We start from the raw sequence: 16,485 nt of genomic DNA, 5'->3' as shown, positions 1-16,485 counted from the left end.
AAGGCCACAAAAATGTATTGCAGAGCGGCTGTGTGGTTGTCTGGATACCTGGGTAGCCAGTACTGAGGGCGGTATGATCCCATTCCATGACGCACTGTCGTTGGGCAGAGGGTACATATTGCTGTGTTGGGGGACATACAGTGGGCGGTTCCTCCTCTTGTTGCGCATTATTAATCTCCTCCATGATATCTCTGTGTATGGGTGCTAGAATGATGGAGGAGGGCAGAATGGGCTCAGGATTAGTGTTCGTCTGGTGGGGATCATGGAGGCATGAGAGGGTGTCCACTTTACTGTTTTTTTTACCCTGGGCGGTATGTGGAGACAAAATTGAAGCGAGTGAAGAAAAGGGAATCCATCGTGCTTGCCGTGCTCTTTATATACTCAAGGTTCTTATGATCTGTGAGTATTTGAAATGTATGACGGGCCACTTCCAACCTGTGACTCCATTCCTCCAGAGCCTCCTAAATTGAAAGCAATTCATGGTTCCCCACATTATAGTTAGTCTCTGCTGGTGCAGGAAAAGAAAGCGCATTTTGTGGTGTCCTCGCGGTAGGTGTCCGGTTGCTTAGCGAAGAAGATATCACATTGCTGTATAAACTCTTTAAACTGGTCTGCAGAGCTATCAAACTTGTCAGGAAGTGGCAACCACATGGATTTGTGCAGACTTGCAGCAGCTGGCTGTTGTCGGTCTGGAGGGTCATGAGTTGTTCCCGATAGAGAACTGGTACAGAGCTTTAATGGCTGAAGCAAACAGAGTAGAATTGGCAGGCAGAGGCAAAAACCAGAATGGTGGGCAAAGAGCCAGGGAAGCAGTCAGCAAGGCAAACAAAGGGCACAGAAGGGCAAATCCAAGGGCAAAATCCATGGGCAAATCCAAAAACAGTGATACTCCAATTTAACAGAAAACAGGTCAAACACATGGGCAAACAATGGCAATAAACAAGGCTCAATACACAGTGAAATCACACAAATGATACTTCACACAATAGTGTCGTGGGTTAAATGTCTGTGACACCGGAAGTAGAGAACCAGAAGTCTCAGGATTCGGGTGAGGGGTTCCTCTGCTTGGTGTTAGGGGAAACAGTGGGCAATGTTGTCACAAACTACATTATCAAGCCCAAAAAAAGACCTTAGAACTCCATCTCAAATTTTCATTTAAGGTTCCTTGGAGTTCTACAGTCACAGTGCTGTATTGTAAATATCTACTGCAATATTCTAACAGAAGCTCCACAGCAAGAAACCTATCTAACTTCTCACAAAATTGAGACTTTCCCAGTTAGAAGGCGGTGATCATGATTATTTTAATACAAAGCAACTGCAACTTAGAGCATCCTATAATATTCAGTAACTCACCATGTAAGACTGGTGGTGAGGGATTGGAACTGGTCATCTGATAGATCACAGGTTAGGGTTGAGCAGATTCTTTCAGACCATTGAGATGTTGAGTTGAAGAGTTCAGCTTCAGAAACGTTGGGTGATCCGCACAGAGCTGAGCAAAACAGAAACAAATATATAATTACTTCTTTTGTGGAAGGTTCATTTACTTAAGAATGGTATTAAGTCATTTTTCAGGTTCTCACCAGCCGTTCTACTGAGGGGATATTTAAAACTGATTCTGTTGGATTGGAATAAGGCCACCAGAACCTCTTTGAAAGTGCACATATCCAGTGGATTACTATACAGCACTGCTATTATACAGCTCTGGAGTCTGACGGCAAGAAGAAAAAACATTATTATTTAATGGAAATGAAATCATACAAGACAGATACAGGGACAGAGAATCAGGTAAGGATTACCTTTTAGGTGTATTAGTGCATTGTATGTGTGCACCCTACAATCAAGCAAACACAAGAATTATAAAATAAAAATGACACAATGAATTTGATCACTGTCATCATCGTAACCTCTAAGAAACAATAAAGATATTTTACCTGAAAGGAACTGGAGTCTTTGGGAATTTTATTACACAGAGACCTGTAAGCAAAGGACATTATTATACCTGCTGACACTATAAACACCATGTGTATTTGTGCTGCATGAGTCGGTTACTCACGTAGAAATATCCGGTGAGCTGCAAGGAGAAGCCAGCTCTGAAGCCTGTTAGGGTTTGAAAAACAAAATTCATGATTCAGGTGTTTCAGAAAGAAGGTGTCCAAATATGGGACATGCCTAAACATGACGGTTATTACAGAATAAGGTGAAAGGTTTCGTGAAATGTACTACTTGGCTTAGTTGGGATAGCTTTTAGCTTTTTTACTCACTATATTTTGGATCTCGCTCATAGTCACTGAGTCATTCTTGATATCCAGATTAAAAGTATATAGCGCTCCTAAACGTGATGGACAAAAGAGCATGGTGTCAGTATATGTAAACAATATAAACACATAAAATAGTGCTCATGAGAAATGTACACTTACCAGAACCTCCGCAGTATCTATAACAGCTACAGGAGTTCTGCAGGTTACCTGGAACACGAGGACATACATGATAAATTAACTGCATATTACATACATGACATCAGTCAAAGCATCGAAGGCACAGACTGTCATAGTTTTATATATAATATGATTCAGAATGTGATTTAAGTTCATTTCAACATCCTACAGCAATCAAAACAGTATATTTAAAAGTGCAACCATGATTAATACGTTAGATGGTCGGGGGTATAGATGGGGGCAATTCACTCCCCATCGAACATTAGTGGGGTAGGTTCTAAGCATCAATAAGAAGACGCCTCACGTCTGGACATCCACTGTACAGCATCATCTCCAGACAGAGGAGCAGCTTCAGTGACAGTTTGCTGTCACTGTCCTCCTCCACTGATAGACTGAAGAGGTCGTTCCTCCCCCATGCCATGCGACTCTTTAATTCCACTCGGGGTGGGAAAAGTCAGTGCTGACACTACTCTCTGTCCTGGACTGTACAATAAACTATACACTTCACACAATACACTCTGGTTTGCACAGAACTCTTCAATACACTCCGGTTTGCACAGGTCTCAAACACGCAGTTTTTGCACATAAATGGTTTTTGCACATCACCTCATTATGTCTGTACCTTTAAACCCTTGTTTTTTTGCACATTACTTATCTTGTATTCCTTAAATCTCTGTATTTATTATTTTTTGCTTTATTTTGTTAAATTGCATTATATTTTGTTATTTTTTATATTTTTTGTTATATTTTTGTACCCTTAAATTCGGGTATTTAGTATCTCTGTTATATTCCTTCTTATTTTATCTATTGCCTGTGATTGTGGATGCTGCTGGAAGCTGCAAATTTCCCTTTGGGATGAATAAAGTCTCTCTCTCTCTCTCTCTCTCTCTCTCTCTCTCTCTCTCTCTCTCTCTCTCGCTACACCTGTGCAGGAATCAACCATGTGCTGTTATCTGGTCATTTTCTGTTTTTATTTCATGCGTGATCTATGAAGCTAATTCCTTGTTCGGCTCTTTTTCATGCAAACCAATCAAATCAATGTTGGTTCAGTGGTGGCTCAAGTGGGTAAGGCTGTGGGTTGTTGATCAGAGGATTGGGGTTCAAGCTCCACTGTTGGGCAATTCAGCAAGGCCCTTAACCATCTCTACTCCAGAGGCACTGTATCATAGCTGTCCCTGTGCTCTGACCCCAACTTCCTCAGCTGGGGTATGTGAAGAAAAGTATTCCACTGTAATGTATATGTGGTGATAAAGGCTTCATGCCCTCAGTTCTTCTATTCATAATGTTGTTGTTGATCTTTCAACTGCTCCCTACATGCATGAGGGGTCACCACAGCAGACCAACTGGTCCACACAACAACTTGGCACAGGTTTTACACCAGATACCCTTCCTGACACAACCTTCCCATTTTATCCAGGCTTGGGACCAGCACTGCATCCAGTGGCTGGGGTGGGGGCATTGGCTGGGACTCAAACCCAGGCCTTCCACATGGTAGGCAAGAAACCTACCACTGAGCCACCAGCACCCTCTCAGTGCTTCTATTCATAATGACTTTTCAATAAAGTGCTCGATATAGTTGGTAAAGAAGAAAGTTCTTGGAATTGTTGGCTTGTTTGGGGTTTCCGATGTGGCCAACACTGTGGTGTAGGGTATTTAAGTTAAAGTAAGTTAAATTGAAGGGTACAATTTTGTACCTCTAGTCATACCTTTATAACTTGTTTTGGGAACATAATTGTACCCTAGGACCTATTGTGTATCTTTAAAGGCACCATTATATTTGGTTCCCCTAGGAACAAAATTGTACCTCCACGGTACCCTTTTTTTCTGACAGTGTACTGCACTAATAAGAGCAGTAATGGATGTTGTAGGGGCTTGTTTAAGGAGCAGGAGTAAGAGTAGGGGTTGGAATGGTGTTACCTTTGGCTTTGTTTGGAGTAGCTCTTTTGTTATCCACAGTTGTTGTGACAGCAGTGGGTGCAGGATCAATGCTAGTTGGATGAACAGAATTTGGAGCTGGAGTAGGTAAGGTATCTGTGATAGCAGGGTTAGTATGTATTATATCCTTAGTATTAGGAGTAGTAGTTATAGTCCCTCTGGTTATAAGAGAATTAAATATAGTAGTAGCTGTGGTGTTATGTGTAGGTATATTAGTCTCTGGGGTATCTGTGGAGCTATTAATTGTTTGCACTGGTTTATCTATAACCAGAGTGGAATGAACTATGCTATCTATAGTAGGAAGAACAGTAGTTTCAGTAGGTATTATAGCTGTGGAGGTACCAGTGGTAGTATTAGCACCACTTGCAATGGTATTTGTAGGATTAGGACTACTAACGATGGTGGTATCTGTTGCAGCAGTACTGGAGGTAATAGGAGTAGCATCCATGATGACACTGGTGGTAGCAGGACTAGCAGTCATGTGGGTATCTGTGGCAGTAGGAATAGCATTTATTTGGGTATCTGTGGCAGAGGGAGCAGTAGCTAGGGTAGTATATCTGATGGTGTCTGCAGTTGTAGAACTAGTGGCTGTAGAAGTGTTCTGAGCAGAATTAGCAGCTATAGAAGTAGCAGTAAGAATAGTAGACATAGGGGGATCTGTGTTAGTAGGAGTATAAGTTGAGTGAGTAACTGTGCTAGTCGGAGTATTAGTTTCAGTAGTAGCAGTGGCTGATGTGGTAAAGTTAGAGGTCATGGTGCTGTCTTGAGAAGTGGCTGATGATAGAATGGTAGCTCCTGCATCAGGAAAAACAGAAAGATTTAGCATTTAAACACTTTTTTATATAGATATAAGCCTGTAGAGCTCATGAGTTCAAATGCAAGACTAGATAAATACATCTATCTTGTTTGTACGTATCTATCTATCTACACTAGATAGATAGATAGATAGATAGATAGATAGATAGATAGATAGATAGATAGATAGATAGATAGATAGATAGATAGATGTCTATTTAAGACATGTACCTATACAAACTGCCTGATTAATCCCGATTCTAATTCAAGTCAAGTAGCTGAAGAAGTTCAGATGTCTGAAACTCGAAGTGTTTCCAGGTGCTAACACTGGAGACTCCTTCCATACATGTTACATAAACATCTCCTTAGCATATTAATGAGTATACCTTTTCTAATCTAAGCTGTTACTATAGAAACGATAATGTATTGATTTGGAGTTATATTGTTGTCAGAGCTGAGAATGAACTTTTGACCAATCAGTATCCAAAACTAAACAATGCTGTGGTAATGGAGGCTTACAAGCTAATGTATTTATGTATTTTTTCCTGTAAAGGTGAAACAAGTCCACCTTCTCCTCCCTGCAATCATGTTTCAGTTTACTAAACTTAAAAAAAAAAAACTTTATAAACATTAATATAACAACACAGTAGCCCATTCTGAACATTTATTAGACACAAATTAGTAAGCTTACAGATTAGTATTACTCACTACAAACACGCTCATTACAGTAAAATAGCACTTACCCGTTGCATTATTACTCAGGTCACTGTTGCGTTTCACCCGTACAAGGTGCAAAAGACTGAGCATGCCTACAGGAAAGCCATGCAAAAAGATAAGAATCACATCCATTTAGGGAAATGGATGAAAAGCTGGACAGAAACAACGCAAATCATGACATCGCAAGACTAAACTAATATGCAAAACTCACTAATGCTATATAGCACGCTAACTGTATGTTCAGCTACTTCAAATGCAAAATGAGCAGCGTGAAGTAATGAAACAATGAGAAAGAAAATGAAAGCCATGCATTCAGAGAGACAGAAAGCAGGAGTCAGTGTTCTGGGGACTAAAAACCACACATTATCATATGTACATTATCTGATCTTTGTACTGTATCCAATGTGTGTCTGGTTAATAAGATGGTAATCAGATGACTGTACCGTGAGTAATACATGATATCTGATATTCTGTCTATTTGTAGTCTGCTGTTTAGATGTTTTGCATTGAATTTACTTACACTATAACTAAATATATACATAGTAACATTAAAATCCTTAGTCTAGTGACCTCATTTACATTTTGCAAATCAGATCCCAAAATTTCCCTGGGATCTGGGAGATGGTTTATGTACACCTTCTGATAAATGTAAATGTGCACCTTCTGATCGTAACACTACTAGGAAAATGGTGGATATTGATTGTTTTGTTAGATTTTCAGCGTTGTCCACAGTCCAGGTTATTGTGCTCACCGCAGTAGAGTGTGCGATCCTTGGCCCAGGCCTCGTACCGACTGATTTTCCACATACTCGAGTCCCAGCCCACGATGGTGCCATCCTCGCAGTGTGAATGCTTCCTCACATCCCCCCATATCCTGAACATGTAGAGCTCTATGGTGGCTGTTGTGCTCCCTGTGAAAGTGCCCTCGGACTGACATCCCAGCTGTAGTTTACCCTTGAGTTTTATGGCTTGAGTGATCACCGTACGTTGCTCGGACGTCTTCTGACTGCTGTTGACGGTCAGGATGAAGCTGTTATTCAACGTGTCAATGCGCAGACACAACTGGTGCCAACGTTCCAGCTCCAACCTGACAGGGAATCGGTGCCGCACACCCAGGAGCCAGGCGTACACGGCCTCGCTGTCACCATGCAGTGCCAGGTCGTAGTACGACGAGTGAGGCGTCGCGTAGCTAAACGCCATCCACTTTCCTGTGGTCAGTAAACGCAGGTCCATGCACACGGTCATCTGGAAGAGATTGGGTACGCTGTGCTTGTCATCCAGAATCCACTGGTCCGTGCATCCGTGCAGGATGGCCTTGGAATTGCTCATGAAGTGGCTGTCAGCTGAGAAGAGACAATCAAAGAAAGAAGGAATTGAAGACAAAAACGAAAGAATGAGCGGCGTCTGTGGAATGGGAATGAAGTCTGACTGTAATCTCACACTGCAGTCTGTTTTCATTAAACGTGAAATTTGACCTAAAATTTTCTTCCTACTTTTAGTGCTATTATATTCTCTAGTATGTATTAGAACATTTCCTGGTTTATTTGTAACCTGAGTAATGTCAGCTTTATGTCTCCAACCCCGAAATATTACATTATGATTGTTATTACTATAAATATATTATTATTAGTGTTGTTATTGCTGTCAGTACAGATGTTCTTTTTTGACTTCTGCTTCAAACAATAAAGCTAACATATTTTCAGAAAAACAAGATGATAGCGTAAGCAGTTTTTCCAGTTTCCCCAGGACTGGTTTTCATCTTTATGGAATGTTCAAACACTGTAAAAAGAAATCCCTTGTCGATGTAAAGTGCCTTTTATCAGACAGATCATCACTACTGCTGTCATTTATATTAATATTAAAGCTGAACTGCAGCCAGACTCCGTCATTTACACTAACAGCAGACTGGATTGACTATATTTACAGGATTACTGTTAGAATTAAACTACTGTAAACTGGTCCAGTTTTCCAATTATGGTGTGATTTTAATCTTTTCTTTCTGAGTACACACTTTAAACAAATATGAGAGAGTCAAATTGATCAAAATAGTAGTTTGAATCAGGGCAAAATATCATGTTAGACACTAAACACTCACTAAAATGAACAATGATAATATAATCAATTAATTAAAAAAAGCAGAACAAAGAAATATATAATGTGGGTTAAATATCAGACTAGCTAGTGATTATTAGCTAGCTAGCTTGACTGGCATTGCCTAGCTTCAAGACCAGCTGAAACCTTGTTTTGCTAAGAGAATTAGCAATAATGTAGGTTGCTGGGCTTTTATTGATTTTATTAACTTAATGAAAATTAATGTTATAAATAAAAAATGGATAATCTCTAAACTCTGAACTCCAAGAATAAGTGATTATACTGACTGATTATGCTGAATTAGAAATAAACAGAAATTCATTGCAGTGCAAATTTCACAGTCACGAAAGCTGATTTCTTTACTTGTTACGGTACAGAATGTTCATTTTGTTGATTTAATTCATTAACGCCTCTTTGCGTTTATCGCTAACCACATCACCATAGAGTTGAAATGCCAACTAGCCTAAAAATAGCTCTGATCTCCTCCTACACCTCAGGACTCACCCTGCAATTGTCTGAAAAACACCAATCATTGACCTAATCGTTCCTCGGGAGCGGCGAGAGGTGAGAAGTCCGAGACTCAGTTTCCACCCTATCCAATCTATGTCAGTTCCTGAGATCAGGATGCTGATGTTCACATGCCGTGAATATGTTCTTCACACAGTCTCTGACTAGCGCTGCAGGTGGTCATGTGACAGAATTACTGTAACAAAGCTTCAGGGTTTGAGTGAAGGCATTGTTAATGTTGTTAGGGCTGCTAATGTTCCCTCAGGCAGGCGTCATTGTGCTGCGATGGAAAATATCATTCCTGGGTGTCACGTAGGAATGGGGGAACAAATAAATTGAAATGTTAAAGTATGTGAGTGAAGTAAGACGAGATATGACTTATCAGTGTTGTGTAAGTGCTGCATCGGCTGAACGCTAAGATTCTGACTGACATCACTTCCTCTTTTTCACACACTGTTTACCCAAATAACCGGGGGGGCGTTGAATGGCCTGGAGAATCTGACCGACTCAAGCACTGAAACGAGCGGAATCGATCATATAAAACAACATTCTGACCAATCAGAGTGCAGCAAACATTTAAAGAATCTTTTCAGCATTTATCTGAATCTAAAACCTGCCTTTAGTAGTGTTTTTATCATGCATTCAATCATGATCATGGTATGCACTACATCTTACATCTACATTGTATAAAATGACCTGAATTTCCTGTTTCATTAAACCAAACAACAAACAAATCCTTTCTTTTGGCCTTTGGAGCTGTTTATTTACAGAGTGTTGCTTCTGGTTAATTCCTTATCTGTATCTGTAATATTTTATATAGAAATATTCTTATATGTTTACATTCTTAAGGAAATTATTATACCAAATTAAATTAATTAAAAAAAAATCTCTAAATTTCTACATTTTTAGTACTTTATTAAGGGAAAGATTAGAATGGGTAAATAAATTAAAGTCATTTTAAAGTCATAAAGTCAATTTATAATAATCATCTGCATTTACCCAGTTGTCCCAGTAAGACATCCAGATTTTTAAGTATTTAAATTTGAAGTTTGTTTATTTGAACCAAGTGTGAGAATTAAGACTGGAATTTTAATCCTTTGCGTGCGTCAGGACCTTAAGAATTGTTCGGATTCGGAATGTTACCTCCGTGTTCACGTTAATAACATCTGAGCATCGATGCGAAAGAATTTCCTTCCATCATTGCAATTAACAATCATCTTATAATGATTTAATGAGCTTCACTGTGTTAATGCGTGCGGGAAAATCAAGCTGTCTCTTTGATTTCTGAGCTCATGGGCAGTCGCAGTAGCTCAGACTGCATTCCTCTCAGTCAGGCCTAGCTTTATGTGTGTGTGTGTGTGTGTGTGTGTTTTTCTCAAGATGTTAATGATGCATCGTCACGATGTGCCACGTTTTACTGATCAGAAACAGGACTGCCTGGATCCGGCCTCTCAGAATGTTACCTGATCACGTTACATGAGAAAGAATGTACTTAACTATCACTTAAAGCTCATAATTGAAAGGCATAGGATGAGAGATGTGGGTATGGCTGTAAGTAAGACAACACAGAACTAAAGACTAAGAAGATTAGCACGCTAGCTGTTTAAGGCTAGCAGCTCACTGGGATCTAGCAGCACACAGGACCTCCATTCATCTCCTTCTTTAGCCACATTCTCACATCGCCTTATTAAACTAATGAGATAAAGTCCCAAAAAGTGTTTATCACTACATTCTATTGGAACAGAATTAACAGCTAGACCCGGGAGTCCACACTCCTCGAGCTGCAGGTTTCTCTAAAGGTTCTTCACCTGCTTGTGGTTTCTGCTGCAGTGCTGGTCTCAGCTCTCTGCCTTTCACATTCCCTCACTACACTTCGCATCTCCAGCGCTGTTCTACTCTGAAGGCTCGAGAGCTTTAAAAGGACATGGCATGTTGTCAGAACCCTTGTCGCCATGGTAACAAATCCCATTGTGGTCCGTGTCTAAAGAATCTCGGTGTAGGAGTGATGACGTGGGGTGCACGTTGGGTTTCGGTCGTCTGGACCGAATTCCAGAGTGATCTTCAGGAGAAAAGATTCGGAGCCAAACACAGGATGTGTTGTACATATTTTTTTAGAGAAACTCAGATTCCGTGAAAGATGGCAGAGATTTTGCGCCACAGCGTTCATTTGATGTGTTACATAATTACTGCGTGGAGAGATGTAGCGTGGTCAGTAGTGACTGGACGTTGGATTTGTGTTGTATTGATTTTAAAAGACACGCAATTCATACGTGACGATAAAGAGCTATGACATTTTCCATCATGATGTAAGTGATGCTGCTGTCTGTAAAATATTTATTTGTTATCGTCTTGAGGTCTTCAGATAGAAAGGTCAGCAGGCACATTTTTCTAAAGTTGTCCACTTCTATAGAGCTATAAATCTGACATTAGTACCTTGAGCAATGAGAGGAATCAGAATCCAAAGCCAGAGGAGACGAGCGGACGTCCTTTCTCGTCCGGGAAAAAGCTTTCTGTATTTCTGAGGCATCCTTCTGTAATAGAGAAAAAAACATTTTATCTGATTTATTTTATTTATTTGTACATTTTATCCATTTATAGTTGCATTTATGATGTAGAACATCCATTGTGACTTGTTATAGCAGCTATAAACACTCGTTCCCTCAGCAGTCTCTCTTTTTTCAAGTTAGTAAGAGAAAATTCTCAGCTGGTCATGTCACTGAGAAACTGCACAGAAGTGTAGACTCCTCTGTCCTGAAGACTTCCAGCTTCACCTCTGACTGATACACAGCTCTGACACTTGAGACTCCTTCCACACATGAGGAGTTATACAATAAACATCTGTTTACTTTAGGAAGAAAGAAAATCGTATATCAACACCATGTCAGTGATGATACGGATGAGTCCCTGTGAAGGAGCTGTTGCTATAGAAACCGTAATGTATTAAAAGCGAGCGCATTAATTATAAATAACCTGCGATGTGCTGCTGCGTTATTGAGAGGTAATCAACAGCTTCTGACCAATCAGGATGCAGAATTCAGTGATGTCATCGGTGCTAAAGCAGATCTGAATCTTGTTAATGAGTGAATTGTATGAATATTTGTACAGAGATTAGTGAAAATGACTGGATGGATAATGGATCTGCAAACCCCACTAACGAGGTCTTTTCTCTTGCTAACTACAAGCATCTTCATGACCTTGTTTACAAACTCAATGTTTTTGTCTTTGAAAGACAGAAAAAACACCTCAAACTGCCACATGGTGTGCTCCCTGAAGGTGGTGTAGAGCACAGAAAGCTCTCTGCAGTGGGGCAAACATCACAACACCCAAACAGCCAGAAGCACTTTTCATCATTTTGGCTCGCATTCTTCTCTTCTCATCTTTCCTTTCTCTCTCTCTCTCTCTCTCTCTCTCTCTCTCTCTCTCAGGACGTCTCGATTACAAAAGATTCAGGAACAGGAGCTGATCATTAGGGTTTGTCGTGAGTGTTAGAGGAAGATGTGCTGGTTTTTTATAACAGGCTCAGTAACAGGTTTTCCTCACTAAAAATGAAACGTATCAAAATTCAGTCTTTTTCTCAGAAATTTACAGGAAGTCTCTTTGCTTTGCTTCAAATAAATACATAAATCTGGCCTGAGGATAAAATAAACATTTAAAAAAATGTATTATATTTTAAATTACATATTAAAAAATGTTTCTTTCCTTTTTTTTTTTTTTTTTTAAAATAATCACCGTTTGGTTCTTGAAAGCACCAGCAATGCAAAAACTTTTCCGAGTTTCCCGTGCAGGAACTCAGGACCTTCGTACTGGATCTCTGGACCAACTGAAAGATCCAGGAAGGATTACAAAACATATCAACTTTTTTTGAACATCGTCACTTTATCATCTGCACTTTAACTCATTAAAAATAAATATACTAACAAAAAAATCAAGAAACTTCTGCAGAACTGAAGCAGGAACTCTGTGTTCTAATTAAGGAAGGATTTCATTGATATAGTTACTTATACTATTGACAATGAATATATAATAATATATATCTTATAATTTTATTTATTTTATTTCATATTATTATTATTATTATTATTATTATAAATAATAGAATAGAATAATATATAGCTAATTAATTAATTACTTAATGCATTTTATACATTTATTTATTTATTCATTTACACATTAATTTAAAGATGTATTGATGTATTTGGACACTGAAAGGGTCAGGAGTGGACACTCTTCCTGTTTCCTCTTCTTAACTATTGACCAGTTTTGTTTACGTATTTATGACAGATCTCAGTAAAAGGTCACATTTCCCCTTAAAGGTAAAGAAAATTTAATCCCAGTTCCTAGTAACACCAGCGTTGTGTGAAAAGTGAAGAGCTAAAATGATAAAGTGATGTTTTGCTCTTTGTTCCTCTGACTTTCAGAAGAACAATCTGTTGTTCTGAACAAACCGTGGCTGCTGCTCGCTGTGAGGAAGTTCAGACCCAACGCTCTGAAGGCATAAACCTGTTTAGGTGAGAATGCTCTGAACTGGTGGAACTGGTGCGTCTGGATTATTTAGATGATTTTGTTTAATTCTGAAATGAAAGGAGGATGAACAAACTTTCCAGAGTGAGCTGAGGATTAAATCGAGACAGCTCTGTGACGTCCTCCTCTCTTTTCTTGTTTTTCTTTTCGTGTTTTTTTTTTTCAGGAAATGTTTCTCGAATCACTCACAGGCTGCGTTCAGCTAACATTACAGCAGAGATTGTGGCTGTGTGTGAGTCCTGTGTGTGCAGAGATCGGCAATTAATAATAATTAGATATAATAGAATATTATTAATATTATATATTAATAGAAATTAATACTACTACTACTACTACTAATAATAATTATTTATTTATTTATTTTTGTTCTAGTTTTTGATATTAATTAATTTCTCAGTTATTCCTGTCTATAAAAAGCATTATGCAATTCATTAATTGACTTAAATATGGAAAAATAAACCTTTTTTTAAATAATACTTTAATTTTTATCTCACAGTGAATCTCACACTGACCTGAATTCCTGATTTTTAAGACCGAACAATTAAAACTGATCCTCTCTCTATAGCCACTTTAAGGACTGTTTTTTCACAGGTATGTGGGGTAGGTGGCGTAATCGAATGAGAATGTCTCTGAAATTTTAACCACATCTTCATCAGCCTGTGATTCTTCAGTGTCTGGAGAAATTACGCTGTATTTTATTTTCTTTGAGCCGGGCATTAGAGTAACAGCAGGTCGTATTTTGTACAGCTGATCTTATCTGTATCAGACTGCTGATGAGTAGAGCTGGGATAGATACCAGATACTGATCAGACTTTTGATACATTTTTAACCTGAGACTCCACCAGATATTCCACTCTGTGGTATGCTCTGATGACAGGTACCTTTCCGTGGTGCTGTCACATGTATACTTTTTACACTTTTAATAAAGATGTTTTACTTAGAAAGATGTATGTAATGCGCCTTTAAGAAGAATACACAAACACAAACAAACTACATTTAGTTTTCAGAGAAAAGCTTGGAAAAGTTCACTCCAGTGCCTTTATTTCTCAGAGTGACTGAACCAAAGGTCTTAAAGCTGTTTTCTAAAAACTAATTACAGACCAATTATGTGCTTTAATTCATTTAAATCAATTAACTCCTCTTTTCCAGGTGTTCTTCATGTATTAAAGGTACAACAGAAGTAAGGAAGATGACCACAAAGGGACAGCAGAGTTCCTTTTCTACCCCATGACGTCCTACAACCTGGGGTAATAACAACGAGGGCACATCTTTAATATCTTTACTTCAGTGAGTTTGTTTGTTTGTTTTTAACCTAAAAACACATTGTTGTAATGTTGTGTACTCTTAAAGCTCTAACCAACAATTACAGTCCAATTATCTAGATTAATTAGGTGTGTATTGACACAATATGCCACGTATTATGAAGTTATGAAGTTTACCATTGCAGATATATACACACACAGATAGATAGATAGATAGATAGATAGATAGATAGATAGATAGATAGATAGATAGATAGATAGATAGATAGATAGATAGATAGATAGCAATAGGAAAGGGTAAAAACTTCCAGCTTCCAGGGGAACGTTTACTTTTGGGACATTTGTCTTGTATAATTTTGTTCATATAGACATTTTTTTGCTCCTTGATCCTACAGGGCACATGGCATCATCCTCATCTTCTCCTGCTTATAATAATACACATGATGAGTAATAAACAGTTCCTGTTTCAGTCAGGTCCTTGTTGTACCTTTAATACATAAAGTTCGTCTAGAACTGTGGATAAAGATAAATGTAATTAACTTTTAGAGTAAAAAAAAGGTACTAACGGTACTAAAGAGGTACCCTTGACGCTAACACGTCGGTAACAAGGAAAGTTTGGTGCCTGTATTTCTGAGAGTACTAATTGAACCCCCGCTCGCGCTCACCTGGTGTCGCCTCGGCACGCCGCCGTCGCGCACGCACATCCTACAGTGTGAGAACAGCGCGCGCGCCCCGGTCCCGGGAGCTCTCTCCCCGGCGGCTGTGCATGTGCTCCACTCACTCGGGACGACAAACCGGCTCGCGGAGGACCGACCTGGCGGTGCGTTTCTGTCTCGCGCTCTCGGCTCGCCACGACTCGCGTATAAAATTGTCGTGTAATAAAAAAACCCAAAAAAAACCAAAACGCGCGCTCGTTGCGTCCGTAAAGTGACTATACTCACAACCGCGAGAGAAGCAGCAGTACAGTATAAACCTGTTCTCTTTGTGCCAGAGGTGTGTGTGTGTGTGTGTTAGCCAGGTGTGTCAGCATGATGAGACCGGACACACCCTCACCATAATGTGCAGTGGATTCTTCACATCTGAAGCTACACACATGACCTTGTCACTGAGCGCGAGCGACACCTCCAATTAACAACAACAACAATAAACACCAGCAGTGTCAATGAGGTCAGATTCCTGTAAACACACATCAAGATAAAGACCAGATCCTTAATGACTGACCGGGGAATTAATAATAATTAAATAATCTACACCTGTCAGTGACGTCAGCAAAGAAACATAGAAATAAAAAAAATAACAGTGAGAGAATTTTTAAAAAAGCGTCAGAAAGAAACAACAACAACAACAACAACAACAACAACAACAATAATAATAATAATAATAATAATATTATTATTATTATTATTATTATTATTATTATTATATAATATTATTTAATAATAAACCATGTACATTCTATGCATTTATTTGTGAACATTTTTAAATGTAACAGATTTAAATTATTTACTGTTAAAAATATTTTCAAATGGCAAAAAATAATCTAAAATAATGAATAATTAATTAAATAATGAATAAAATAATTACATCTAAAATAATGAATAATTAAATTACAATTACTTAACGACTACATTTTCATAATTTTTTTTCTCAGTATTTATTAAACCTTCCATTAACGCAACTTTATATTTATCTTACCCGCATCCCAGAGACCTTCAGTGCTTCTCATCACTATGGTTAAGAGAGATTTTGGTGTAATTGTGGTAGACTTAATACCATGAAGGGGCTCATGCAGCGGATGTTCCTGCTTCCAAACCTCAGGTATCAGGACCAGGATCAGGACCAGGATGAGGATCTGAGCATTTCCGGGATGTCTGTGCCATAGAGGGCTGAAATTGAACCCAGTCTTTGTTTGTGAGGATTAAGAAGAGCGCATGTGAATCTCTGGGCTTGGTGTGTCGTGTTTTTGTGTAAGGGGATCAGGCTGTAATGAGGACAACTCAAAGATTTATAGCATGAAATCTGCCCCAGGGGTAAGAACAGAGAGCGGTGATGTAAGCTGTGTGTGAGAGAGTGTGATCTATAAAAGTTGTGAATAAAAGCAGAGATGTTTAGCATGTTGACTGGAGCAGTAATAGATCCAGAGAACAGAGTGTTCAGATGTATTTGATGTACCTGGCACATGTGAGATGGTGTGGAGGCGTGCAGACCGCTTCAGCATCTCTG

At 38.9% G+C, this 16,485-nt stretch overlaps 1 protein-coding gene and 1 long non-coding RNA gene across 3 annotated transcripts in view; one reads left to right on the top strand and one right to left on the bottom strand.

Moving 5' to 3' along the window:
* The window catches only part of adgrg2a (adhesion G protein-coupled receptor G2a), a 37,197-nt gene extending 21,924 nt beyond the window's left edge, over positions 1 to 15,273 (bottom strand). Inside the window, exons 1-13 of one of the 2 annotated variants that reach the window (XM_058376141.1) lie at positions 14,928 to 15,271; positions 12,209 to 12,299; positions 10,913 to 11,010; positions 6,634 to 7,224; positions 5,909 to 5,974; positions 4,353 to 5,165; positions 2,418 to 2,465; positions 2,262 to 2,329; positions 2,054 to 2,097; positions 1,932 to 1,974; positions 1,797 to 1,831; positions 1,581 to 1,708; positions 1,354 to 1,489 (exon numbers count right to left, since the gene is read on the bottom strand). In XM_058376141.1, the coding sequence (XP_058232124.1) occupies positions 1,354 to 1,489; positions 1,581 to 1,708; positions 1,797 to 1,831; positions 1,932 to 1,974; positions 2,054 to 2,097; positions 2,262 to 2,329; positions 2,418 to 2,465; positions 4,353 to 5,165; positions 5,909 to 5,974; positions 6,634 to 7,224; positions 10,913 to 11,006 (2,066 nt within the window). In that variant the 5' untranslated portion in view covers positions 11,007 to 11,010; positions 12,209 to 12,299; positions 14,928 to 15,271. The other variant, XM_058376142.1, reaches the window with a different exon arrangement.
* On the top strand, positions 10,488 to 14,649 carry LOC131344134 (uncharacterized). The gene is made up of 3 exons (XR_009203292.1): positions 10,488 to 10,785; positions 12,898 to 12,987; positions 14,150 to 14,649. It is a non-coding gene; the product is annotated as an uncharacterized LOC131344134 (long non-coding RNA).
* Positions 15,274 to 16,485: the final 1,212 nt, after the last annotated feature.

Source organism: Hemibagrus wyckioides, linkage group LG23 (assembly GCF_019097595.1).
Source record: "Hemibagrus wyckioides isolate EC202008001 linkage group LG23, SWU_Hwy_1.0, whole genome shotgun sequence".
Lineage (NCBI taxonomy): Eukaryota > Metazoa > Chordata > Actinopteri > Siluriformes > Bagridae > Hemibagrus > Hemibagrus wyckioides.
The sequence above is the reverse complement of the archived record's forward strand: the minus strand, read 5'-3'. Positions and strand labels throughout refer to the sequence as shown.